Here is a 24,860-nt window from a genome sequence, read left to right as displayed (position 1 = left end):
TAAGAGTGAGACTTTAATTAATGGCAAGAATTTAATGAGAATCAGGAAAGTCAGAGCCAACACTCTCATCTAAGTCAATCTCATTTCTGTCCCCACGTATCAGTGTGTTACAACAGGCTCTTTCATAGTCACATGATACTGGCCAGGGGACACACTTTCAGCAGATCTAATATAATGAAAAGAAAAACTGTCTTTTTCCCCCTGTGGTCTTAGATGCACATGTGGCTTTTCATACCACACACATCATGTGTTCTCAGAATGAAAGACCCTTTTGTGGCAGGCACATACCAACAGAGGCAACTTAACATCGAGTAGGATTGTTAATACAGTTTCCTAAAGCCTCCCAATGAACACTATACAAACAACATCACATTGGTGGAGGCATGTGGTTGAAAGAATACGATCAGCGATATTATAAACAATTTGCAAGATATGCCTCTCCATTTCTGCTCTACCAAGATTAACCGCCGTTACTTAATGGACATAAGTTTCTCTTTCCATGCAGGAATGTAGTAAAACTTAAGGAGAGGCCTGATGATTACTAAAACGTATCTTGCTGTCACTCGTAATGGTCGAGTCATGCTCATTTTTGTGTTTGAAGAGCGTCACTACAAGTCCCCTGAAAGTTGCAGCAACCTTTGTCCACTGCCTTCATGCCAGAAGACCAGCAAGAATGGTACCTCTCTCAATTAATGCCCTTGGCCTGACTCTGAATGTACTTGCCTAGGCAAAAAGGAAGCAGCCATCAGTCAAAGGGTACATTTTACAGATTTGGCATGCTATGTATGTCTTAAGAGAAACATATTCTCAGGTTTCTGATTTGAAGCAGCAAGTTAATAGTGCAGCTCCAATTTAACTGCACAGCTCCACCAGCAGCAGCTCTCTGCCCATTCATGGGAATGTTTGTCCTTGAAAGAACATTTCATAACTTGAATTGTGCTTGAGGATTGAAGTCCAGTCTGGAAGTGAAATCTTGCCTTTGCTGTAGGGCTTGGTTCTAGGTTATACATAAAAGGATCTACCAGGTATTTTCAAAGTTGAACAACCAAAGCTGTACCACCAATTTAAGTAACTCCAGAACTGGCCAGCTGTAGAAACACCCTCCATCCCTTAAAAAATAAAACAAAGAACATAGATAAAGAATTTAACAATTTTATTAAAAATTGTACCAGTTATTAGAAAAAAACAATCCAAGTATTAAAGTATTAAAAAGCACCAAAGAAAGAAAGCACAAAGCAAATATACTGCACAGATTGGGAAAAAAAAAAAAAAGAAAAGAAAAAAAAAAAACCAACAAAAAAAGGAGCACTGCCCAGTCACCTTTGGTACAGGCAGGAGTCCTGGAGGCACACAACCAGGATAAACAAAATGCTACATTCTCACTGGGTCTCAGTCCATGGCAAAGAAGGTGTGTGCACTTCAGGACTAATCCAGACAGAAATCTCACAGGAGAGCATCAGAATTACTTCTGCAGCAGGACAGTATAATATTCTGGTGAACATTAGAAATCGTGGGGAAACCCTCCACTGTGGTCATGGGAAGTTTATCAAGTACATTGTAAATTCTAGCTCACTTTACCGTTTTGGTTTTCCAGATGAAGGACTCTGAAGTTTTAATTGCATCCCACAAAAATAGAAAAGTCATGCAAGAGGGGAATGGAGAAAACATGAAGCCACATTTCACAGTATTCTCATCAGAGAATTTTACCAAGAAACGTGAGAGAGTGTACTCCATACCACCGAAAAGAACAGAAGAAAAGATGCACGATTGGTTTCACAAAAAAAGGAATCCCAACAGTCTAGACACCCAAACTCAAATTTAGTGGCAGGATTTCCAAATGCATCCAGTGGAAACAGGCATTCAAATCCCTTGAGTGTTTTGAAATTTCCTTATTTGAAGCCTACTTTCTGACTTTTATTTAAAAAGATACTGACAACGTTATCTTTACATCACACCAAGTCTCTCCCCTTTTGTCATCAATTTTTCCTTTCATAATATTCTGATAAAAACTGGAGCTGAGGAATCTGTGATGATGCTCTCCTGGAGCTATGTCCACAAATCAGGGAGACTCCTTTAGATTTAAGAATAACTTTATACATGCAACATTTTCATAATAGATTTTAAAAACAGTTTAAGAATCTACTCTTCCCACCCCTCCATTCCCCAAAGGCAGCTAGGAGTCTGAAGACAGAACTGAAAACATGGCTTTAAAAAACAGCCCACAGAACATTAGGTTCCGCTTCCCAGAAACCAACTTCCAGCATAGGATTCACAGGAAGAGACCCTCCTTTCTGTGGCTAAGGAGGAAGGTGAGGCACATGGAAGAAAGAAGGGGTAGGGGATGTCAGACTGCATTCAGTTTAAGAACACACACACGCACCCACGCACACCCACACACACAATTACATTCCAGTGCATTTGATGTGTTTGGTCTTTTCTGCTTTTCCTGGTGGAGAAGAACTGAGCTGTGTAACACCTGTGTGAACACATGCAAACCAAAGAAACAGAGACCACTGAAGTCTTTAGGAACTATAAAAGATTGTTCTGTGATCTTTTATCAATTCCTTGAGGTATTTCTTCTTGCTAAAACAATCAAAGGCAATAGGTAGGCATTTTTGCAAATGAGCACAAATGCCAGTTTGAAAAACAGACTCTTGAACGATATAAACCTTTGCTGTCAAATTATGCTAATACTCCATAGTGCTTGGTCCACGTGCAGAGCTCCCATTAACACGAATGAACAACCCATGGTCCTTTTACTTATATTCCTGCAGTAAATATAGCTGGTAAAATAAGGCAAGGCCTCCACATTTCCGCATTCTCATTTGGCTTATAGCACGTAAATTATGTGCTGCCTGTATTTTTCCCTTTAAAAATACCCAATAACACACCATCCAGCGTGTCACAGTCTCACCATTCCTACACCTTCGGCAAAGATATTGGTCAGGACCAGTAGCAGAAGGATGAAACTAATTTTGCAGAGTTGAGGGGGTCACACTGCAACAACTGCCTCAAGTATTATTCCTTTTTCTTAAAAAAGGAAAATCTTCTCCCGAGTCTACTAATGGGCAGAATATGTAGCTTCCCAGATGAGTGCCAAGGCCCATACAGAATGAATTTCAACCTTGGCTATAGCTCCAGTGACTGCTACAGGAGAAGTTGGGCTGTATTAACTTCACATGCACACATCTCATATACCTTTAATTCAGGTTTGAAGGGACAAAGCAAACAGCCAATAGAAAGAAAGAGAGAAGTCTTCACAATCACCCTTTCTATATTAAGGACTGGGTTCCTCTACTCTAGTCCCTTGCTGATACACATCTCCAAAGCAAAGGCTGATAGGGAAGTTTCTTTCAGGATTCTTCTCCAGAGAGTTTAGCCAACAAACATCTAACCCACTAGGCTATTTAAACTGAGATATGTGATCAGTTATGCAGGAATTCAGTGCTACCAGAGATTATCAGCACCTTGGGAGAAGTCTGCAGCCTTGCACACAAATCCAAAGGCAATCCTTTCTACGCAAATTCATTTATCTTCTGCCTTTTTTGTATCCTATTAATGGCAGTTTGCAGCTATCCCTGGGCAGTCACTTTGCAATTACTGGCTCAGCTTTCAAGAACTGCAGGAAACAAAAGTGAAATTAACTATTCCCTACTAGCACCAGGTTTACTGGATCCAGGGATGGCCAAGGTTACAAGATGCCCAAAAGGGTGAGAAGTTGAGAAGGGACACCAGGCTATCTCTCAAGGAGAGAAAGCTGAGGTCTGAACCCATTTTGGAGATCTGGGAAAAGCAAGGAGGATACTTTAATACTGCTGTTGTCAGCAGCTCAAGTTGTTGGATTTTTTTTTTTTTCTGTTTGTTTTTTAAAAACTGACTGTTAAAATTAGGTATTTGTAGGTATTTGTAGGTAGAAGGAAGATCCCATTGTTTTCTCCAATTGCTAGGTTGTAGATTTACGACACAGAAAAACAGTATCCATTCTTTCATGAAGACAACTTAGTATGAAAAAAAAATTGATCACATTCCCTCACCAACAGAACTTAATCCATGCTCCTTGGACGTGTTTCCCCGAACAATTGGCCTGTGTCTGTGGTCACACTGTAAGAGGTTTTCTGAGATCTCAATGCATGCTGAACGGTCCTTACAAACACAGGATGGGTGTCAAACAAAAGGATGATCACATGAGTGATGCACATTTGTGCATTTGTTAGTAAACATGTGAAATCTTTTCACCCTCCAGAGAAGACAGAATCATCTGACCAGGCCAGAAGGAAAAAATAAATAACAAGTACCCATTATTTCTTCAAGTAGGTGAGACTGTAAGCATGAAACAGCTCCTTTTCCTCAAGTGAAAAACCAGACTGCCCCATAATGTCTACAAGGAGCAAAATAAGAATTTTGGGTTGACAGAGCGTATTTCCTTGCTCCAAGATATGCAGATACGGAATATAATTCAAATATATTATCAGTGGTTGCAAATCTCTGGCAACATTAACCACCATGCGTATTGCAGGAAGTCAGCCTTTGTCTAGGAGTAGCTCTATGTCTCCAATGAAGTATTGTTGTTTGAGGAGATTTTAACTAAAGACCTTGGCATGACCAATTTTGATAAGTTTGTTGTTACAATGGGAAATACGGACTGGCAAAGCTGTGTCTTTCCCTGAGCCAAGTGATTCTATTCAGGCAGTCAGCCTGACTGCTGAACAATTTCAGGTATTTGTTTCTCCACATTAAGAACAGTTATGTCCTAGAATAACCGGTAGGGTTGCAATATCAGAAAGTGCCAATACCAGACCTACTTTCCAGCTTATGTATTCAGAGCAGGTACTGGTATTATTGGCCTGTTTCGCAGTCAAGACAAAGCAGCGGGGAAGCAGGAACCTCATGACGTTTTTTAGGCGTCAGATGCACTTGTTGAGTCCTTCATAGTTTGTGGGGTTGTTATGACGAAGCTTTGACCTACTGGTCTGTGACTGTGCCCAATAAAGGAGCCATGGCACCCAGCGGGAAAATGCAAGCATCAAGTCCTGGAGCATGCTGGCAGGCAACACAGCTGCATTGCTCCCTGAGCCTCAGCACACTCACTCCAGCCTCTTTAAGATTTCCTATTTTAAGAGTCTTGCCCTTAGCATCCAGTTTCTTAGGGGCACCCACCTCAGTCTGTTCTCACACTACCCCTCAGGCTTTCGCCCCCACTAAAGTCCTTGTTCTCCAATAAACAGCATTTACTCCAAGCAGACTGCGCAAAGCAAGGTATGGAAAACCTCATCTCTGTAAAACATGGGTAGAGATTGGCTTCTCATACTGCTGCAACATAGTTGGCAACAGATAGCACTTGTATCCCTCTGGGTAACTCTGTAGTGCACATGCTTAAAGAAACAATTTAAAAACCAAAACAACGCCCTCCCCCCAAAAACCTCCCCCCATCCTAAAACCCACCCCCTAAAATATTACTTGAGATTCATTTGCATGAATTATTAATCATCCTGGACAAACATATTACTCTAGCCCTAGCTAGAAAAAAATAACATAAAAGGAGAAAAAAAGCTTTTCTCACAAACTCTCATTATGTTGCAAGAGAGCAATTGTGAATATATGAAAGTGAAAAAGGCTTTGAGACCTCTTTCGGGGAGCTGAAGCACATTTTGCCACAGTAAAGCAGGATGCAGATAAAGAAAATGCGGCTGGAAAAGAGGGAGAAAGTCCACATTTAAATGTGTTCAGCAAATTTTACCATACACTATAGTGCATTGATGACATCATACAAAATACCAGAGAAAGCATGAATTATAAAAGGATATGCAGAGAGGAATGGAGGAGAAAGTGTATGTGCAAGTAAACTACTCTTCTCTTACAGCAATGCCTATTTTTCAGGGTCAACCAATAGCAGAAAAATTTCTCAACAGCTGAAGTTAGCATTTGTAATGGGGTTAAAGAGCAAATCTCTGGAAAGATCTTCCTTAAGCTAGTTTTGTAATTTGAGATCTACAACAAGGTGCAGTGGAGATATGGAAGTGGTCTGAAAAATGAAGTCTGTATTGTTTTTTCTGTTAATATTTTACCTTAGTTACCACTGGGTTTGTGAACTAATGATATTTAAGGCTGCACAGAGGAAGCCTTAGATCTTTAAGGCTGCATCGTTTTGGTAGGGTTATTTTCCTCTGCTGGTCCAATAGTGTCAATCACGTGGACAAATTTCTGAGTGCATATGAAGTAGGAACCACTAGAAGGTCTCTCATGAAGTAATATTATTGCTGCTGGTCAGTGTTTGCCTCCAAACACTACTTAGTGGAGTAGTGGACAAATTGCTTGCACAGTGTATGTGTCAAACCAGCTGCTAGTTAACATTCACGTCAAATCCTAAAGCAATTCTAATCAGACGCCTGGGACCTAAGCCTTCCCAACCAACCACATTATGGTGACAAGAGGGAGAAACAAACAAACAAAACCACTCATCATAAAACTAATAAAAGCATTTACAATAGCATTGTAGAAAAAATGACATGTGTCATATTCCATGATTTTAGTTTCATGCTGGCTTATGGGTACTGTGAGTACTCAATTGGAAGTGAAGAGGGACAGAAGTTAATAGTCACCAATAACTCCAGGAATGTTTTCAAGAACATTCTACTGAAACAGTTTGGTGTATTGGCAGCAATGACAAAGAATAACTTCATATGAGAGAGCTGCAGCTGGTGCCCAATGGAAAGATTGAGGAGATTGTATTTCTTTGTGATTTTCTCTCACTTAAGATGCAAAGAAATAAATCCATTCAGAAAACAAGTAACCTGCTGAATATAAGCTACTGAAATGTTTTCGTTGTTAAAAAGAACTTTCATCATGGAAGAATCATCTCTGCTTGTGAAGATTCCCGAAGTACGTTTGATATTCAAAGTCATCAGTCCTCAGACATCCTTTTTAACTAGCAGTCAAAATGACTCTCCTGCACTCTATCACTGAGTGACACACAGGGCAGAGGAAACTGTTAGCCTAATACCTGCCTCTCCTGCACAGAGGTTATCGGTGCGGGGAACCAGCAGCAAGCTTTACCAAACACATCCACATTCTGGCTTTCCTTCAACAGTGTTGGACAAGAGCTCCCCACCTCACAAGGCAGGGAGCAGCAAAGAAGAGTCCATAAAACCCCAAACTTGAAGACGAGTATAAGAATTTCAGAGTCCTCACATCCGGCCGGCGGTGTGCATGTCTCTCCCCCGAACCAGTGTTTGTTCAGTGCTCCCTGCAGACTGGATGTGGCCTGAAACAGGTGGGTGAAGCTCACCTCTGCCCAGTGCGGTTCCTGTTCGCCTCCACATTTAAGGCCAAGTTGTGTAGAAAGAGAAAAAGCTGCCACCACACTTGATTTCTGTTCTGCTGATGCTGTAGAGAACAGTTGAAACAAAGTTATTTATATTTCTAGAATTGCAACATACCACTTCTCTTTTCCAATAACAACTCAGTTACACTTTTCAAGAGCAGACACTTTAATCCCATCAGCATAACAAGGGGGTGCAGCAAGGGATGAGAGGAGAGAGGGAAATGATAAGTTCTCCAGAAATAATTGTAGCTCTAACATTACAAAAAGAAAAGAGCAGATCCTTTATGCATTGTGCACAAGAGGATTAAACTTTTTTTTTGCTTGTAGGATTTTGCAGAGTTTAGCCAAGTGCTGTTTTTAATCAGATTGGCTTCTGAGCCTTTCAAAAGCCCCAGCTGCATGAACAAACAACCTTTTTTTTTTTTTTTTTAAAAAAAAAAAAAAGCCCCCCTTCACCCCAAAAGTAAAAAAAAGTAAAAATATAACTGGTGATCCATCTGTAAGTGATTTGACACCGTGAAGGTCAAAGGGTTAATCTTCAATTTAAACCACACTGCTGAGACAGCAAAACTCTGATTTCATCTAGTACAAGAAAACACATTCGTGCACACACACACTCCCCCACCCTCCCCCCACCACATTTTCCTTCCCAGCATCTCCAAGATAATACTGCCCTTTTTATAGCCACTTTTGACAGTAAGCCATAAATAATCAGCCTTGGAGCCCTTTCCTACTGACTGGAGCCAATTAAACCTTAAGCAAGAACATACTTGAAAACACACAAAAAACCAAAACCAAGAGGTTATTTCAGGTCCCATTGTCAGGGAAGAAACATGGGAGTTGAGTTTCAGGGGGACACAGCACTCTATAATGCAGCTCTGGGGCAGGGACACTGTCCCTTCTTTTGTTATGTGTAATCACCTTGCAAAAGTGGCTCACATTATACCCCCACCTTCCCGCACTTTAATGACATCTCACACAAACAGGTGGGTTTCTCTTTACATTGCTCAGCCTGGGATACTATTTCACCTCAATAACCAGCTCTCCATTAGAAGTCAGGCTTTGTTTTCTCATCCAGAATTCCATATTTGTTAAGCAGGACTGATCATTTCTGGAAAACAAAACAAAGCAGTCCCGATTCCCCCCTCCCCCAATCCCCAGCAGACAAGGAATCAGAAGACTGACTTCCAACAACTTTGCTTCAGTACACAGGAGTTCATAAAAGAGCACTGAAGCACATTATATGAACAAGATGTTTCAACTTAGATTAGCTCAACAGGGCAGAACAACGTGGTTGTAAGGCATTCTTTATGTAATCACAAATAGGGGAGAGCTGCAACTGGAGTCAGTGTATTAGAGAGGAGCTCTCCAAAGCCATCCCAAATATTAAGTTATATTCATAGTTAGGCACAAATAGGTCTGTGCCATTTGTATCACAGCTACGTACTGAACCGGCTTCAGAAAACCTGTGCTCATCTTGCATCTTAGCAGTGGTTTGTTCTTCGCCTCAAGACTTACCTATTTGTCTCCTGGTTTTAGAAGAGTTCACACAGATCTAATCACACATTTAAACACTACCATGCTTGGTGCATGCGCCACAGATGGCAACTCAAGAGCTTGGTATCATCCAATTCTAAGGAACCAGTCCAAAGGGTTCAGTCCATACAGACTGCCAAAACATGGCTAAGTTTACATAAAAAAGGTCTTTATACACTATCCTCTAGGGCTGGGTTACAAACATCTAAATTGTCCTCAGAAAGCAAGATGCTCTCTGTTTTGCTGCTTGCTTCTCAGTTTGACCAGGCTTGTCCTTCCTTGTCAAACTCCAGAGACCTTTTTCACCCTCCTCCACACTTTCAAACCTGCTCAAGCATACATTTGGACCAAAATGTTCTGACGGCATCTAGATACCATGCATTTATCAAGTCATTATGGCTTATGCTGAATGCTCCTTCAGATCTTCATGGTAACATGTCAATGAAGCAGCATGCAAACACAAGACCTTCGTCTGCAATTACTGCAAACACTGAACTATACTTGGAGAGCAGAGTGGACAAACATACTACAGATGCTCCAAAAGGAATCTGGTTACTTTGGCAAATTATCTCATTTCATTGGCAGACAAAAAAGAAGATAAGTGTATTACAGGGAACTGGTAATAGAGATTCAAAATCATGATTAAAGATGCTAAACTTGAAATACTTCTCAGCTGATTTGGTATCTGCAATTTCTACTACACCACCCTGTCAGGAGGACAACTATGTGGAAAAATCCTGGTATTTAATGTCCCAGTTCATGTAGGAGACTGCTTTTCACAAACCACAGCAGATTTCTGAATATTCTGTCTCCTGCAGTTTTAAATGGCATCTCAGAAAAAACAACTGTTATTTGCTATGATAGGTAAAGAAGGGAAAAACAGAGGAAGGACAGAGCTTCTCCTCCCGTTTTTTGTTAGATCTCTATTTTCAGAATACTTACAGATCTGCAGGACAGCAAATGGGATGTGGTATCACAAGCACTAATTCTAACATTAAAAAGTAATTCTGAAGTTAAAAAGCACTAATGCTAAAATGCTAAACTTTTCAAAACTTCACACCCTACTGTGTTAATTTCACTGCCTACTTGAGCTACTTTTTTGGTAAAGCATTTTCTTCTTTCTCCAGTTTAAAGTGTTTCTCATTATTTGCAGGAGACACTCATTGAGATTTTCATACAAAGAAGAACTCAGTGAGAACCATTTCGACCTGCTTCCCCCTGCTTACGAAAACTAAGATCTCAAACAACTTTATGAAGGATATCGACATCATTTATTCTGTTTTGAAGTGAAAAAAACTGAGCATGAGACAACTCACTGCCTACAACCTTCCAGCAGGCCAAGGACAACTTTCTAGGTTTTATGCTTTGACCACAGGCCTTCTGGGTCCATATTTAGCCAGCATTTCCTTCCATGGAGTCGTAGCTCACACACACTTTCACTGGCTTGCAGACTGAAGTGGTCTGCTTGCATTGTCCTCACTCGCGTTGCTACTGGAAAGGGAAACAGAGCAGGAAAATGATCAAGGCCAGAACTGATCTGTCAAAAAAAGCTGATCCACGCCATCACATAGTCAAATTGCTGCTTGTGCCAGCACAACGGCAAGGTGGCCTCAGGAGAAGAGCAAGATGGACTGCTTCCATCAGGGGCAAGCCCAGCTAACAGGGCTTTCATAATTATGGTTTCATTTCAGGGCTGATCTGCTCTCTGTGGCACCAATTCAGTGTGGGATAAGAGCCACAGAATGGAAATGGTAGATATAATTTGCAACAGAGATAGATAAACCAATTTATGGAAAGAACTTCTGAGCCTAAAAAAAGTACTTTTCACAAGTTTCAGGAGCTTTTCCCTAGAAATGCCTTTGCCAAAACCAAAATACTCAAATATCTCAGAACTGGTGGTTTTCCCTTTGGTGGGGTTTTTGGGGAGACAAGTTTATAGATTTGTTTTTGGTGTTTGTGGTATAACTCAGCTGCCAGGAAGGGCAGAAAAACCAGGAGAATTACTCCATGAATTCTGCATCTAATTTTTTTCAGATGTGGTATGTTTCAAGTAAATAAGTAAATCCTTACAGTCTCCTCAGACTCAGGACCATTGCAGTGCAAGACAATATTTTTCCTAAACCTAGCTACAGTGATTTAACCCTCATCAGATCATTTCAACACTCAGACTCACTGCTACAACACAGTATCAGAGATGAACACTTTGCTACTTGCATACAGCAGAAGCACAACAAACATTTTGAACTTTCTTCCCTCAGACCAAAAGAGGCTCTTTCTGCCCTCTACATTAACCAAGACTAGAGTTGTGAAAACAGTAAGTCAACACAAAGCTGGAAACACATAAAAACACTTCCTACTGCAGCTGCTTTTTAAAGGGATATCCTTAAGAGACTGTCTGTCTGAGATGTTAGCATGAATGCTTCAATGAGTCACAAGGAAAGAGCATTTTACAGGAAAAGTGTCCCGTGCAGCACCAACAGCACACTAGCAAAGCCTACATCATGAGCTGCGCTGACAAAAGCCAGAAAACTGGTAAACAAAAAAGCAACAACAATTTTCCTGGAAGCAAATTAAAGGGAGCACAACTGACCTGACATTTATTCCCTCTTCAGAGTTAATACTCCTAATGTTTTATGCCATCAGTATACAGACATCCATCTGTCGAACAGCACTCCAGATATCAAAAGTTTTTTACTCCTTCCAAGCCCTTGAACATGGTGCTCAAAGGAAAATCAGTACAGGTAATACAACTTAAAGAAAACTTTGTCCCTCTGCCAGCTCCTTGAGTCCTTGGGCATAAACGTTTAAAAGATTAACTCTATATCATCTGACAAAAGAGCCATTACTATCCTTGAAAAATAAAGAACATGTTCATCATATATGCACATACTATACGTGGATATAGCACACTCCTATCACATATAAAGAACTGTGCACCTGCCTGCCCTCTTCAGCTTATGGGCAACTTCTGACTTTACTTCACAGTTTAGAGATCGTTAAGGGTCAAATTTTGATCCTATCTTAACTGGAAGGATTAAAATACTAACATAAATAGCAATATTTTACCAAAAGGATACTGGCATATATGCACATAAAAACATCATTCTTTCTTTAATGACTAATACAAGTACCAGCAGTAAGTTGTTGAGTTTTTATTTGTTCACTGAAAACAAGAATACTTGCACACTGGGAACAGCTGCTGACTCATCTCTGAGGGCTGTTTTGGCTGCCAGGTGGCTGGAGGCACATTGTGCTACCACAAAATGTGCTTCAGCTCACCGAGACTAGAAAGTCACAGTCCCCACAGCAACAGAGGTTACAGAAGGTGTCCCCACAGTTGGAGAGAGAAATGGAAATCAAGTTCAGGTCTTTCCAGCTGTGATTGTTAATGACCAAAGAATAATGCATGTACTTCAAAAAAAAAAAAAAAAAAAAAAAAAAAAGACAGTAACAGAGAACAGAAAGAAGAGCATGGCAGCACAGAGGGAGAACAGGGAATGTCCTGACTCGCACAGCCCGTGGCTCTGCTGAACGGGGCAATATTTGAAGCTGAGGGAGGCATTCTCCTGAGCAAGGCTCCCTCAGCCAGAGTTCCAGCAGACTTTGCAAAGCAAGACAAGCAATGTGCATGCTTCTGTAGAGAAAGGGTTCTCCTCCTTGCACAAGAGCAGGAAAACGTGGCAGGCAGGGACATGGTGTGGGGCAGGAGGATCACCGAAGATGAGCGCTGGCCTGCTCAGCAGGCCTCAGGCACAGACCTGCTTTGGGTGCAGGTGAGCCCTTCCGGGACTGTCTTGTAGCTCACAAACAAGCAGGCAGCTGCTGGCCTGTGCCTTCCTCTTGGGCTGAGCCTGCAGGAAGTGGAAGCAGACAGGCGCCATGGCAACAGCCAGCTGACTGTGAGTTGGGAAGGGCAGCCACCGGCCAGCGCGTTCCCAGGCCCACAGCACCAGCCCAGGGCACGGAGAGTTATTTTCCACCACAGAGGCGGGAAGGAGAAGGTAAATAAGGGTCCTATATTTCCACAGGCTGCACCTGGTGCTGCCTTGCCCTCAGAGCTGTGCCTGGGCAGGGCTCGCTCCCCACCATTCTGGGATCCAAGGCGTGGCACGGATATCCAGGCCACCCCTCCACTGGTGTGCAGGCTGAGCCCAGGAGCAGAGCACCTGGCAGCCAGGCAGTGGAGACAGATCTGTTTTCTTAGCATTTAAACTCACTTTGGGACACTGTGCAGTGCACGGGAAACACCCCCTAGTGATTACAGCGCACCTCAGGCTTCCAGCAAAGTAAAGCTCTGGAAGTTTTGCAGGACAACAGTCCAGCGGGATGAGCGCAGTGGCGGCGCTGCCCTGCGCCAGGGGGAGCAGGGGGCAGGCAGGTGCAGAGCCGCAGCCTGCGGGCACAGCCGCCTCTCGTCAGCAGCTCGGATGACTCACAGGCTAAATTTAGAGAGCGATATAAACACGGCAGCCGCAGCACAAATACTGCCCGGCAGATCCATTCTCACGCACTGCGCCCTCGCCTCCTCTCTCGCTGGGGTCAGCACAGCCATCAGGGGGTCGCTGCTGCTCCGGGGCCTCTCGGAGATAGCTGCAGCTCTCCATCGCCAGCCTCGGGTAACAGGTTACATCATAAAGACTCATTTGGGGTAACAGAAGTTGCCTCACGGCTTTATTTTTAGATTGCTATTCTTTTGGCTGTGGCGTGGTCCTCAGAAAGATTACTCTACCAGTGGCAATGGTAGCTACCAAGAAAAAAAAAAGACAGCAAAACAAAACAGACTATAAAAGGCTAGTAGGACATTCCCCTTCAGCGGCTTGAAACAAAGGACAACTCTGCAGTTGGACCCTCACTTCCCCATCTTTCTACCATAAAATTTAATTGTGTAAAATGCAAACATGCACACTCCTACCATAAATAATCACTGCAAGCATCTCATCATCCCCCTAAGAAACAACAGTATCTTAATAAGATCAACCAATCTACGCAATTCGACTGCAGGCCCAATCGCCGGGCTCCCATCTGTGATCACTGCATAATCTCAGACAAGTTTTAACCTGTGTTTTCTACTCTCTCACACCAACAAATAAGTGCAATACTAAGTGCAACTGTTCCTAAATTGAAAAATGATTTCTCAGCTGTTGCATTGTTATGAGTAGAAAGAACATTATCACTGCCACAGGTCACATGGCACTGTGAGAGTTGAAGAAATGCAGCACATCCTGCAAAAAAAACACTGCAATTTCACAGAACAAGAAGCACCGTACACTACTTAAACCACACAAAAATGCATCAGGTGATGCTAGAAATACTGTACAATAGCTCACTGTATATCACTTGTACTGTCCCCAAAAATACTTTGCATTTTTTAATGGAGGGCAATTGTGATATTTTGAGACTGTAGCTCTAGTGCCAGAAAGTACCCCAGGTGAAGGAGGGATTCCCAGCAGCCTGTTATGCAGTCCTCACTTCTTTCCTGTCACCAGGCTCCCTTATCCTCTGCCCAGTTCCTCTACTAGAAGCAGGCAAGAAGTTTTGCTTTTTGAGCATTATCCACTTTTTCAAGCAGGAGAAAAACAAACATAATATACTTAAATCTTTTGTCAGATGAAAGTGTAGAGAAAAAAAGAATAGATTATGCTGACACCAAAGTTTTGTTTCTTTATAAAATTAATGTGTAACAGTTGCATGCAACTGCTGCATTGAGTTCATACAGCTTAGTCTCCAAGAGCAGCCTTGTGTGGCTGCCTGAGGAAAAGCAGAAGGCAAGTACATGCAATAGCTCCCCCTAATACTCTTTCAGCATCTAACTGTTTTGAGCTTACGACTTCCTGAGTCAGATCTGGTTTCTGTTTACCTACTGACCCTTTCAGTAGCCATAAACTTGTTCCAGTTACCCCTGAACCCAGGTAAAGCACCGGGATGCACAGTCTTTTTTTGACAAGGAGTCCAAGAGCTATCTATTGCACAAAAAACCCTACCTAATTTACTTTGAGCTGTCTCTTTGACTTGATTTTACCTTGTTCTTGTACTGGGAGTATCAAGTTTATCTGCAACTTCATGTCACTTCTGATTTCAAATTAATATTGCTGCTTTGTCTTGTATATTTCTTAGGCTTATCAGTCCTAGCCCGTTTTCTTTTCTCATAGAGAGATTTTAATATCTTTCTTTGCCTTTGAACCCTTTGCAGTTCTGCTGTTTCATTTTTAGAAGAAAATAAATCAGAACTATATGCAAAATTCAAAATATAGGAGAAACACGGATCTATACAGCGCCATAATTGTGTTCTTGCTCTTCATTTTCATTCTCAGTGCAACAAAGTATTTTATTTCAAGACAGAACTAAAAGGGTCAAGCAAGTTTCTGTTAACCTAAGGTCAAATAATCAGCTTCACAGGCAGCAGGATTTAGGAAGCATCAGAACAGGTGCTAGGCAACAGGTTGCCATGCCATTTGTATGTGTAAGGGAAGGTGCATTTCCACGCTCACCTCTTTTTTACCGTTTTGGCAAATGATATTGAAGAAATCTAATAAAATCAGGCCAAAAAAAAAATCTGCCTCCACTTCCCCATATCAAGATCCTGATTCCATCAATTGCATGAACTCCTCTCCCAGCATACTCCTTTCCTCAGACTTACTATTCCAGTTGTATAGCTTTGCCTCTCAATTTTATTCATTTCATATTCTGCCTCTCTCCTGTCCTCTACACTGGGCTCACCCACTTCCAGAATTCTTAGCCTGGTAATCTCCCATGCTGTGCTCCTGCACACTTGACCAGACACTCAGGCCCTGCACCGACGTGAATCCCACAGTCAGCAAAGCTGAACTGAAGATCAGTGCTTTGTACAGCAGCAGCAGAGATCAGCCCACAGTAGCCAGAAGCAGAGATTTTGAGATGTACAAACCTATTCAGGAAATAAATGAAAGCACTTACCCCAAGTCTCAGAGAGACTGCAGGTACAAGTAAGGAGTTGTTGATGCTACAGGCTCAGCTGCAGGCCAGTTTTGGAATTTCTACATTATTTAAAGTCTTTAAAGTCTTTTCTGACTTTTTTTAAAATGTAAAGTCATGTAAAGGTGAACTTACAAAAAAAAAAAAAAAAAAGTTAAAAAATTAAGTTACAAATTCCCTGAATGTCCCCAGTGAACTATGAGAGAAAAATGGAGAAAGCCTGCTGAAGTTCTGGATAACAATTGCACAGGTAGTGCTGTGTACCCATTATGCTGAACTAAGAAGCTTCTGACAAGATACCCAGGCTCCCTTTTGCGTAAGCAAAGGTGTCTCAGGAGGCCTCAACAATTCTCATGAGACACAGAGGGGAAAAAATATGCAAAAATGTAACAAGTTTCACTTTCAAAGGAAAACAACATTTCCTCCCATACATTTTCAGTATCATTAAATTGAGACAACTGGTACAAGTCTGGTAGCATGTCCACAATTGAGGGATACAGGAGTCCAGACTCCACATATTGCTTGGGCCCACTGCACAGCAACAGCAAGAGTTATCTGCTGAATCAAGTTGGGAACTGTCAGAAGCAAAATTTTCTATAGCTAAATTCATGGGAGGTTTTTTGAGCATGGTCAGCATATCTTAATCAACTGCAGGACTCCTAATGTGTTGGAAAGGGGCTTTGTTGTTGTTTGTAATGCACTTATTTACTCAAGAAAGCTCAGCTCTGATTCAGCATCTGGTTCTCATTGAGGGTCAGCCTTTTTTAAACCAAGCTTTCCAGATGGGTTGACTGAAGCACAACGAGGTCAAGAGACTTGTCTGAGGTCATACAGCAAGTCAGTGGCTCTGCTTGGACTGGAGCCCAGACGGTTCAAGGCTACTACTCCTTGACTCTTAAAGACACAACTTCATTCCCCCATGAAGTGATCACTACGAAGAAGACACGGTCCCCTCAAAAAAAACCAGTCCCCTCAAAGCTGCAGCTTGATGTGATAGTTATTTGTTAAAACCTGTAGTGTTCAATGTCTGAATGGATACAGGTCAAACTAGAGGGATGTAATACTGATATACAGTGTCATCCACCTCAGTCTTACATAATATACATTCTCCTATAGGGCAGCTCTGCACTGCTGCTGCAGTCCGTAGTTTTCTATTCACATTCCACCCAGCAGCGCAGCAGATCATTAAATTCACTGTCGGGCAAAGCTGAAACCTCTTCTCAAAGCAGGAGAGGTCAATTGACCTCAAGACCTGTGGAAGAGCCTGAGCGCTTGTTGGTATGGACAAGGAAGCCTGGCGCAGGCAACACATCCCTGCTGACTGACCAACAGGGACTCTAAGCCCAGCTCTACTCCTCATAACCACCAAATGCACCCTTCAATCTATGCCACAGGCTGGACAACAGTCAGCAACTCAGACAGAAGGCACACAGATCCCACAGCAAATGCATGCTTGCTCCAAATGAAGAGGAATGCAACTGCTGTTTGATTCTCCCATAAAAAACATGACTCAGCTCTGCACTGTTTTCAAAGGGGCAGAGCAAGAAATGTGGAATGGAGGAAACACTGCCAGAGGCTACACAGCCTCAGACAGGTAAGGGCTACCTCTAAAGAGCTTTAGAAAACATAGATGGTCTTGCATGTCATTCTAAAGAGCCCTTCTGAAACTGGGTTAACCTCCAGCAGGGCTCTGATGCTCACAAACATTGAGCTTTGCTCAAGTCTTTCCTATAATAAATTCAGCACCTTAACAAGATTAAAGCCACAGAGTGCTAGGGAATGTTGTGTTACTGCTCTAGCACTGTTCTAAGGATTAAAAAGTCAGGTTTTAAACCACTGTATTCTGTTTAATACATTATTAGCAAATAAAACCCTGAAAATGGTGTACATGCCAAAAGCAAGCATAGGTGCAGCCAACTTTCTTATTCTTACAAGATGCATACCCAAAAATCTTTTGCATAGCCAAGAACCACAAAACAAACACCACATAGCCAGCGAGCACAGGGAAGAGATAACAGTGATTCTCTAGGGCTCCCAGTGTGGGATGGGGTTAGATTGCACATGCAGATGAGTCCAATGACAACTCAGTGACGTCAACCTCAGCAGCAATTGCCTGTTCAGCTTCCTCTCACAGCCAGAGAACAACCAGCAGTCCTTGTGTCAACACAGCCCTGCTGCTGCAGGAGCAAAATGAGAGCCATACCTGGACTGCTGGATTGTCTCACAGAACTGAAGAGCCACGTGAGGGCAAATCTTGAGCTGGCCACGTGACTTACTCCAACACTGAAAGTCTTTCCTAACTCCTGCTGAATGAGAGCATACCTTTTCTTTTCACAAGTTCAAAGATAAGCTGTTTTGTAGTCTCCAAGAAGAGGCACAGCTTGTTGAAAACCAGACTTGCTCTCTCTCTCAGGACTTCACAAGACCGCACTGGTGTGACTAACCTTGTGGTTTTCTAAATCTGATTCTTTAGATCTGATCTGATTCTTTGGGATCTGATCACTTTGGAAAGTTGGTTTTGACCAGCTGTTCGAGACAGGTTGGAATGGGGCATCCAAATCTGTGTTCAGTTTTACAGCAAGCTAGATGACAGCCTGGTTTTCTGTGTCTCAGACTGCCCCACAGCACACTGTAAGCCACTCCATGCCTCTCCAGAGGCAGACTGCTCCCTTCTTCAGTGCCAGGCTGGAAAAAGTCACTGCACACAGGACATAGGGGCTACATGCAAACCAAAACCAAAAGCCATAGGAAATCCTCCATGCAGGACTTGGAGGGGACTGGACATTTCAACAAAAAACTCCATGGGGAACAGCGCCTCAGACACTAGTATGTGGTTCAGTACTTAGTTTCCCTGACAAAGAAGAAAGAATCCCCCAAGCAGTTGCAAATGCCAAGGCCTATCCCAGGGTCGGGCTGTGGAGAACCACTGGCTGAACTATTCCATCCTCGGCTACGTTTCTGGATTTCTTCGGTTTTGTTTTCAAATGTAAATGGCTGAACAGCTCCCCCCCTTTACAACTTGCTGCTCTTCCAGTCCAAACAAAGGCAGCAGAGCTCCTCCTCCGCTGGCTGCAGGATTGGGTAGTGCAGGCGGACGCCTTTGTTTACTAACTCTCCCACATGCTTGGCCGGCACGCACTGGGCTGGCCGGGCAGCCCTCGCCGCAGCCCTGCGTGCAGCGCAGGAGGCTGGCAGCTACCCGCAGCCCAAGAGCAGCAAAAGCCAGACCAGGGGCAGCTTCACAGGGCCGCTTTGGATGGGCATTCTTGGATGCGTTTCCAAGGCATAGATATGAGGTAGGTTCGCTCCCCGAGATGCAAGGGGTCAAGTTACAACCAGTTCCACCACTTCACTCCAGGGCTCCTCCGCTCTGGAGACATTAGCCTTCCCTTCACGGAGACAATCCGGCTGTAGATAGCTATTGTGATGAAAAGGTGGCGCTGGGGAAAACCCCGTTTCAACCAACACCACATGCTAAAAAGCTTGCGGTTGCTCATCGTTTTCTGTAATTTGCAAAATGACATTCATAGCCCAATCCACCTTTCTACAGGTTAATCTTCCTGTTACAGCTTTAACCTTCCTTTAAGAACAGTCCTGTTTCTCCTTTCTCTTTCTTATCACAGAGACAACTAAAACTTTGCCCTGCCACAAGCCACGTCCTCTGATCAGGGCAGAGCTCCTCACTTACCTTTGAGAAGAATTACAACGGACTCCAAGTTAACAACACCAACACATTTGGAATGAGATAAGCTTCTTGTCACTCTATGAAGTCAGCAAGTGTCAACTTCTTCATATGCACATTTGGATACACGCTGCAACACCTTGCTGGACTTGCATACAAGTAGGGAAGTGCTGCCAAACTCTGGTCACCAAACTCTGCACAGCTGGAACTTCTATTTGTTTACCATTCAGTAGAGAAGGGAGGGAGAACGGAGAAAGAATCTAGATTTTTAAGGGATTTGCTTTTATTTTCTTTCTTTAAAAAACAGCAGAGCTCTTCTTTTTTTTTTCTTTTTTCTTTTTTTCTTTTTAAAGCAAAGTAAAACAAGATTCTGTTTTTCAGACCTGATGGCATTTTACAGCTGTCTTTTGTTGTGAGGAAGTTGGTCACAAGTCTGAGATACTAGCTAGGACTGTCTCACAGAGGAGTTGCTATCAAGTCTAGAATGATCATAATACACTCTAACGTTTGAGACAGCTATCCCTAGACAACAAAAGTGCCAAAAGAGACTCTAGGCTTGCTGTCATCTCCAAGATGAGGAACTTACACAAGTCACAGCCAACCAACTGTATCACAGAAAACATGATGCTGGTGGTAAGGATAGCAGAGAAGAAAAGCAAAATGCTAGGGAAAGCATCCGTGACCGTTTTGCTGATGAACCAGGAGAGCTGGAATAGCAGACAACAGCAGCTACCTTCCCAGTCAATAAGTGCAGTTCTATACATGCTCTTCCTTCTATCTATCAATCTTTCAAAGAGAGCCATCAATCTAGCATGAGCAAAATACATAAGTATACCATGCTGTTTTGTCACTGCTGGCAGCCTATAGCTGCCTTAGGCCACAGCTTGCTTAGCCAAAGCCTGGAGCCAGTCTTCTGGAGCACCACTCTCAGATAAGAAATACCCCACCTTCCCCTGAGGAAACACCCTACCCGCTGTATGTGGAGCCGGTGGAACTGGTCTGCAATGCACTGCAACTTCCGTGCAATCTGCACCTCAGTGCGCGCCTCCCGCTGACCTTCCTGAGGCTCTTCTTGGAGATTTGGATCCAATGCAAAGCCAACTGGGGGGACATGTAAGCGGTAACCAGCATTCCCTACAAAACAGAGACCAGAGGAGTCATTCTTCTAGCACAAAGAATAGCTATTTTATTCATTATTACACTTCAGGCATACAGAAAGAGTTGCACATAATCCTATTTTTTTTTTTACTCATTTTAAAGTCCAGTTTCTGAAGCCAAACAATGTCTACATATACCATAAGCATGCAGTATGAATTTAATTTGATTGGCTTTTAATTAGTTTTATAACAATTAAGCATAACACTGTGTTATCAGTGTTATCAAATGACTGGTAGGATCTTCCACTTGGTTCTTTTTGCTTGTTTATGGTTCAGACAAGCGCAGAGGTATTCTTTTTTCTTTAATGACAATTTTACATTTCTTCCAACATCTTTGCCTTAAGTTGTCCCCCTTTAAGGGTTACTGTATGTTTTCCTTCAGATTTGTCTCAGTCATTTTCTCTAGTGTTCAGTGGGACTGATTTGAATTAAAGCTGGATTGGATACACAGTACTGAGTGGTGCCCCATCAGTTATCAGTAAAGTGCTACTTATTCAACAAGTTTAATTCCAGTAAAGAGCTTGAAGTCTGTACCATTAAGTGGGAATTTTTGCATTTTCTTCTGTTCATTGCAAACCTTCAGGAGTCTTTCTTATGTGGATGAGTAGCACAAGAGGTTTAAAAAAAAAAAAAAAAAGGTAATTGGTAGGATATGACAGATGGTGAACATTTTAATGCCTGGCAGCAAAATAAACTGACAGAATAAAGTGCAAAAGAAAAAAAGTGGAAGTATCAAGTACAGCAGAAGCAATCAGCAAGTGCCTAGTTCTTGCAGTGACAAGCAAGGGTAAGAAAATACAAGTTGCCACTCTTTAGGGAATAGGACAAAAGCAAAATAATTAAATTCTTTTAATTTAAAGCTCTAATGAAAGAAATTGCCTGGCTGGGGAAGTGCTGAAGGGACAGTTTCCTTGCTGAAAAGCTGGTGACATTGGAGTGCTCTTACCATAGAAGAGTCTCCGGGGCTCTTCAGTGACTCCACAAGGCAACATAACATCCTGACTGGAAGAGGACGGGCTGAGTGTTTGAGTTGCCTTGTCCTGCTGCTCAGGATGCCTGACACCGGGACCACAGCAGTGTGTGAGGGGAAATAGTTGAAACCTCCCCAGAAGGCAGCTGTAGGACTGGTTCTGTGTGAAAATGCCAGTTGCAGTCATCTCACCAGGCTGACCTGCAAGTCCAAAGTCATCAGAGTGAAACACGTCATCGTCCAGCCCATCCAGGCTAGAATAGTCCTCTTCCAGGTAGCTGGGGCGATCCATTGCTCCTGCAATAAAGAGACATTCGAGGAAACAGCTAAGACACAAGAATCACATCCAGGAGACAATGCCTTCTGCTCCAACAGTAAAACACAGCTCTTGCTTCCACATCTGCTTCCCCCTCCCTCCCAGTGCAGTCCATCTGGGTGGGCATGAGAGGTGAGAGACTCAGTGGTAAAGATTGGGGCTTTGCAGAAAGTCTCTGTGTGGTTGGCCAGAGAGAGCCAAATTTCACATGTCTGAGATTCCACCCAGGGCTCCAATCCCACAGCTGGTCACAGGGCAGGAGCCAACCCCCAACTTCAGCACATAGAAGCTGAAGACACTTGGTTGTAAAAACAACCCCAATCCCTCAAACAGTCTTATGCCAGTCAGCTTCTTTGGGGTTTGCTCTGCTTTGGCATGCTCTACTTGAACTGTATGTTTGGCCCCATTCACTTTTTCCCCCATCTGCTGAAGTAGAGTTCATAACCACAAGGATGCCAAGTTTTTAAGAAACCCCGGTGGCTGCAAAGCTCACAAGATCTGGCAAAGCTGTTCTTGTGAAGTTCTCCACAGCTTCTCCCAGTATAAATCAACCTTCCCTTCAGCTTCCCACTTCTTCCCTTGGCTTAACTCAAGACATGTCCCAAACTTGGCAACACAGCCACTTCACTATCCCTCTTACTCTCAAGCCTACATGCACTGTCAGTGTGTCATTTTGCCCTACTACTAAAGAAAAGAAAGAAAACAAACAAACAAACAACAACAACAAAAAACCACATTTGCCAGTGTCAGGCTTTAAAGCAGGACTTCTGTAATCACCATAGCAAATGCTCCTGAGCTCTGCTGCAGCACAAAATGGGACAAAGATGGTGGAAGAAAGAACTCAAACCCTAAATCACTGTTTCAGAGCTCTTTGCAAACATACAGTAATTAGAAGCAGATTTTCCAGAAAGCCACAAGTCCCTTTACTGTTACCTGTGCATCTAACCCCATTGGAAGACAGTCTCCTAAGAGATCCATCTCCAGGATTTCCACCCAGTTCCAAACAAGGCAGTGAAATTCAACTCTTCACGTCTCTTCCTTTGCTCTGGTTTGCGAAGCATTTAACAGAATGGAAGACTAGCAAGAGGAATTTCAAGCCTGAAGGAGACATTAATAATAATTTTATAAGAATGCGTTCAGTGCTCCCCTTGGATCTCCCATCTCCCCCCAGGTGAGCTGCACTGACACACCAGCATGTGAGAAGAGACAAAGGGCCTGACCAGGGCATGAGCTGTGTACACAGGGCCTCAGCTGATGGGCATATATTTGGGTTACTGCACCCCAGCAGCTCACACGGCCCTCCACCAGTGCCAAAGGGAGCTTGCAGAATGGACAGCAGCACCATGGATGGATGACAGCCACGCTGCCTTAGTGTAACATTCACAACAACCCCATCAACAGCTTAAGGGCAGAGCACCAAAGGGAGTCACAGGTCCTGAGACGGCGGCACAGATCTTCTGCCAGCTCTGCCATGGGAGCACATCTCCTGACAGAGAGGCAAAAATGACCGCGTATTTCATCTTCACAGCAAGGTTTGCCAAGTGTAACCCGTCATGGCCCCACTGGGACACACGCGATCATCACAATAAAGTGCAACAAAGGCACAAAAGGAGGTTACAAAGAGCAAGGTTTACTGGTCCTCCCACAGCTGAGGAAGACTTCAGATCACTTCGGAAGTGCTGCAGACAGAGCGCCAAAGCAGCGTAGAGGACAACTTACCCTAGAGCTCACTTCAGTTCTTCCCAAGAGCCCAGAGCACAGCTCAGCGAGCAGCGGCCGCCGAAGCCGAGAGCCACCCGGGGCAGCGGCGGACGCACCGCCCGGCCGCGCTCCCCCAGCGGCGCGTCAATGGGATTCCTCCGTGCGGCGGTCACATGCCGGCGCTCATACCGCGCGGCAGAGCCGGGGGAGGGCTCAGCACACGTGCGTGCCAGCGTCCAAAACAAAGCCGGCGGCTCTCGCTCGGGCAGCGACAGCGCCTTAACTCCTCCCTCCCCACGACACTGGAGCTCTCCCCCCCCGAGCGACGATCCCGGCTCCGGCGGCCGGGGCTCCCCACGGCACCCTGCAGCCCGAGGGGCTCCGAGCCGCCCCAGTCTCCCTCGGTCCCGCGCCCCTCCCCAGTCCCACTCACGCCGCTATCCTACAAGGAAGCGAGCCCCGGGCGGCGGAGAATCGCGCGCGGTGCCCACGCAGGGGCAGCGGGGCGCGATCGGCAGCCCCGGGTGCACACGCACGTAACCCGCCGCACCCGCTTTGCCTTGCACCGCCCGGGCTGCCCAGAGGCGCACCCACACCCCGGCGGCACTGTCACGCCGGCTCCAGCGCGTTGCCGCCCGCGGGCCCGGCGGCGAGGAGGCTCCCCTGGCACTCACCGCCGAGCGGGCCGGGCCGGGCGTCCCGCGGGGACGGGGGCGCCCCAGCAGCCGAACCGTCACCGCGCCTCCCCGCCGCCAAACTGCCACCGCCGCCGCCGGGCGAACCGCGAACAGCTGACGGCGGCTCCTCCCATGCCGCGCGCGCCCCGCCCCCGCCCGGCGGCCAATGGGCAGCGGGGGGGCCGAGCGGCACCCGCCGCCGCGCGCGAGGGGGCGGCCCAGGAACGGCTGAGGAGAGGGGCGGGAGAGCGGGGAGAGCCGGGCCGACGCAGGGTCGGCCTCCGGGGGCGCGGCCGGGCCCCGCGCTGCTGGAAGTGGTGCCGTTCATCTTCTGCTCTTCGGCCTCTCTAAGCGTGGGGTTGGCGTGTTCTTAGGTGAACGGCGTCACTGGACGCGCGCCACCCGTCGTCGGGGGAGAAAACGATAATTTCAGTGGCCCCGGAACGCAGGGATAGCCTGCACGGGAGCGGGAGCACCCGCCTCGGGGAGCAGCTGGGGCCCGAGTGGGATTGACGTTGGATCCGTGGCTGGGCGAGGAGCGCCTCTCGG

The 24,860-nt window shown here is 44.6% G+C and overlaps 1 protein-coding gene across 4 annotated transcripts; it reads right to left on the bottom strand.

The window, feature by feature from the left end:
- Positions 1-1,136: 1,136 nt before the first annotated feature.
- Positions 1,137-24,417, bottom strand: BMF (Bcl2 modifying factor). Of its 4 annotated transcripts, XR_008209251.1 has the most exons (6): positions 24,309-24,417; positions 22,867-23,031; positions 21,594-21,914; positions 20,461-20,624; positions 15,791-19,701; positions 7,269-7,383 (listed from the first exon to the last, which is right to left on the bottom strand). XR_008209251.1 is itself a non-coding variant. In XM_052694393.1 (5 exons), exons 3-5 carry the CDS (start codon positions 21,907-21,909, stop codon positions 7,282-7,284), a joined length of 582 nt encoding a protein of 193 aa, XP_052550353.1. In that variant the 5' UTR covers positions 21,910-21,914; positions 22,867-23,031; positions 24,309-24,417; the 3' UTR covers positions 1,137-7,281. The 4 variants fall into 4 exon arrangements, 3 of the variants coding, with proteins under 3 accessions (XP_052550353.1, XP_052550354.1, XP_052550355.1); XM_052694393.1 differs by lacking the exon at positions 15,791-19,701 and having other exon boundaries at positions 1,137-7,383; XM_052694394.1 differs by lacking the exons at positions 15,791-19,701; positions 24,309-24,417 and adding an exon at positions 23,653-23,732 and having other exon boundaries at positions 1,137-7,383.
- Positions 24,418-24,860: the final 443 nt, after the last annotated feature.

The sequence above is a fragment of the Tympanuchus pallidicinctus genome, unplaced genomic scaffold (assembly GCF_026119805.1).
Source record: "Tympanuchus pallidicinctus isolate F22 unplaced genomic scaffold, pur_lepc_1.0 scaffold3, whole genome shotgun sequence".
NCBI lineage: Eukaryota > Metazoa > Chordata > Aves > Galliformes > Phasianidae > Tympanuchus > Tympanuchus pallidicinctus.
This window is presented reverse-complemented; position numbering and strand designations above follow the sequence as displayed.